The sequence below is a fragment of the Octopus bimaculoides genome, chromosome 19, assembly GCF_001194135.2.
Source record: "Octopus bimaculoides isolate UCB-OBI-ISO-001 chromosome 19, ASM119413v2, whole genome shotgun sequence".
NCBI lineage: Eukaryota > Metazoa > Mollusca > Cephalopoda > Octopoda > Octopodidae > Octopus > Octopus bimaculoides.
In genome coordinates, this window is record NC_068999.1 from 7,405,397 (window position 1) to 7,407,495 (window position 2,099).

Genomic DNA, 2,099 nt, shown 5'->3' on the forward strand with positions numbered 1-2,099 from the left:
TCTACATCCCCATGACTTAACGATTCAGCAAAAGAACCTGATAAAATAAGTACCAAGCTTAAAAATAAAGACCGGAGTCAATTCGTTCGAGTAAGACTTTTCAAGGTGGTGCTCCAGCATGGCCGCAGTCTAATGACTGAAAAAAGATTGAAGTATAAACAAAAAAATACAGAAACAAAAACAAAACGAAAGCAACATTAAAAAACAAAAAGCAAAAAAACAAACAAAACAAACTTCAAGAACGTTAGATTTGTGTTTTTACAATTATTTAATACTTTCATTATAAAATATGATAACCTGAATCAAATCTAATTTGATAATAATAGATATTTAACGACTGATTGAACAAAACGGTACATTATATAATAAATAACCCATTTACAAATGGATGAATAATATATTTCATTGATTAACCTCGACCAGTTCAGGCATCTTCAGAACACGATACAATGGTGATCTTGACGTTGTCTGAACTGGAGTTGCTGTGGTCCAGTTTCTCCTCGCTGCTTTTGTTGTGATGTCGACGATTCTGATTAAATGAGGTAGACCTTGTTGTGAAGGACACGGTAGATCTTCTAGTAGATCGTTCACGACCGTTCGTTGGTCGTAGACTTCTGTTGCACAAGTTACGGAATATATGTTTGAATGACTCGCGGAAGTTTCTAGACAGAAATGAATAGACGACTGGGTTGATGCAACTGTTGAAGTAAGACATGAGGTGGAAAGCCATGCGAACGGGTTTCATGTGACCGTAGTGAAGGACGGGTAGGATTTCGAAACCCACCAAAACGTTGTTGATAAGAATTGGTGCCCAGCACAGAACGAACAGCAGGACAACAACCGCTAACATCTTCAGAACCTGGGGAAATAACCAAGAAACATTTACATGTCATAATAACATTTCATATTTAAATTTAATTTGTCAATCATAATCCGATAATGCTTGAAAATATTTGATAAAAATATAGATAACTGTGTATAAATCTTGAGATAAATAATATCTTCATCAAAATATTTTCTTCTATTTCTGCATGTAGCCATTGCGTGATAACTTGGGCGAGTGGGGCGATCAATGGCTTGTAATTGGTGGACGGAGCGCGAAGACCGTCTATATATATATGTGTAGCATAACACGCTGGGGCATGGCAGCAGATTGTGTCTAAACCATTGGTTTAGACACAATCTGCTGCCATGCCCCAGCGTGTTATGCTACACACACATATATAATCATAGGCGGCGATATAACTTGGAACAGAACTTGTTCGGTATGTGGCATTGATAAGTCAAAAGAATGACGAAACGTTGATGTCTCCGTAAAAGGGACCTGGTGTGAGATGTCTCGTTTGACTGTGACCTACTTTCATGTGTTTGTTTATACCAAGCGCATAGAGAATATATGAGTAGATTGCTCAGCTCAGTCCAGAAATTGAATCCATGACGTATGAACATGAGCCGCAGAACTCTTCTCACCATATCACGGGCCTCCAGGTTTGTTCGCAAAACCATTCAGAAATGCTTACAGCAGCAAGAATCGCAATCACGAGCAATGATTCCGGTGACCAACAACAATATCTGTTCACTGCTAGAGATGTTACGGATGTGCGAATATATTTGCAAAGCTACAAGCTGTTCTTTTAGAGAATAAACTTTATTGCATAAACACACGTATGGCAATGGCAAAAGAACAAACAAAGAAAACAGCAAAGAATAATTGTGTGTGTGTGTGAAGATAAGAAAAGCAAAACTAAAAATTTAATGAAAGAATTTGAAATACAGTAGAAGTTACCTGCATTTTCGTTTTGTCATCTTCCACAGATATTTTTTTGGCTGTTTTCTTGTTTGATTTGGTCATTTTGTAGTTATTGTGGTTCGAAGAACTTTCTGAAAGACTTTGTGCAGAAAGAGACAAAAAGACCAAAAAATTAATTTACAGAAAAGCACGCGTTCATGCATATATGCATATACACTCACACATTGAAAGAGACACACGCATGCCCATGTTCATATGATTACTTAAATATGCATATAGTCAGGTAATCATATGTATATATATATATCCTTATATATATATATGTGTGTATGTATATATATATATATAT

General features: G+C 36.3%; 1 protein-coding gene across 1 annotated transcript in view; it reads right to left on the reverse strand.

Annotated features, from left to right (window-relative positions):
• Positions 1-302: 302 nt before the first annotated feature.
• Positions 303-2,099, reverse strand: part of LOC106867240 (QRFP-like peptide receptor) — a 43,313-nt gene continuing 41,516 nt past the window's right edge. The window contains exons 5-6 of the mRNA XM_014912052.2: positions 1,787-1,889; positions 303-859 (exon numbers count right to left, since the gene is read on the reverse strand). Of these exons, the coding sequence (XP_014767538.1) occupies positions 425-859; positions 1,787-1,889 (538 nt within the window). The 3' untranslated portion in view covers positions 303-424. The remainder of the gene's footprint in view (positions 860-1,786; positions 1,890-2,099) is intronic.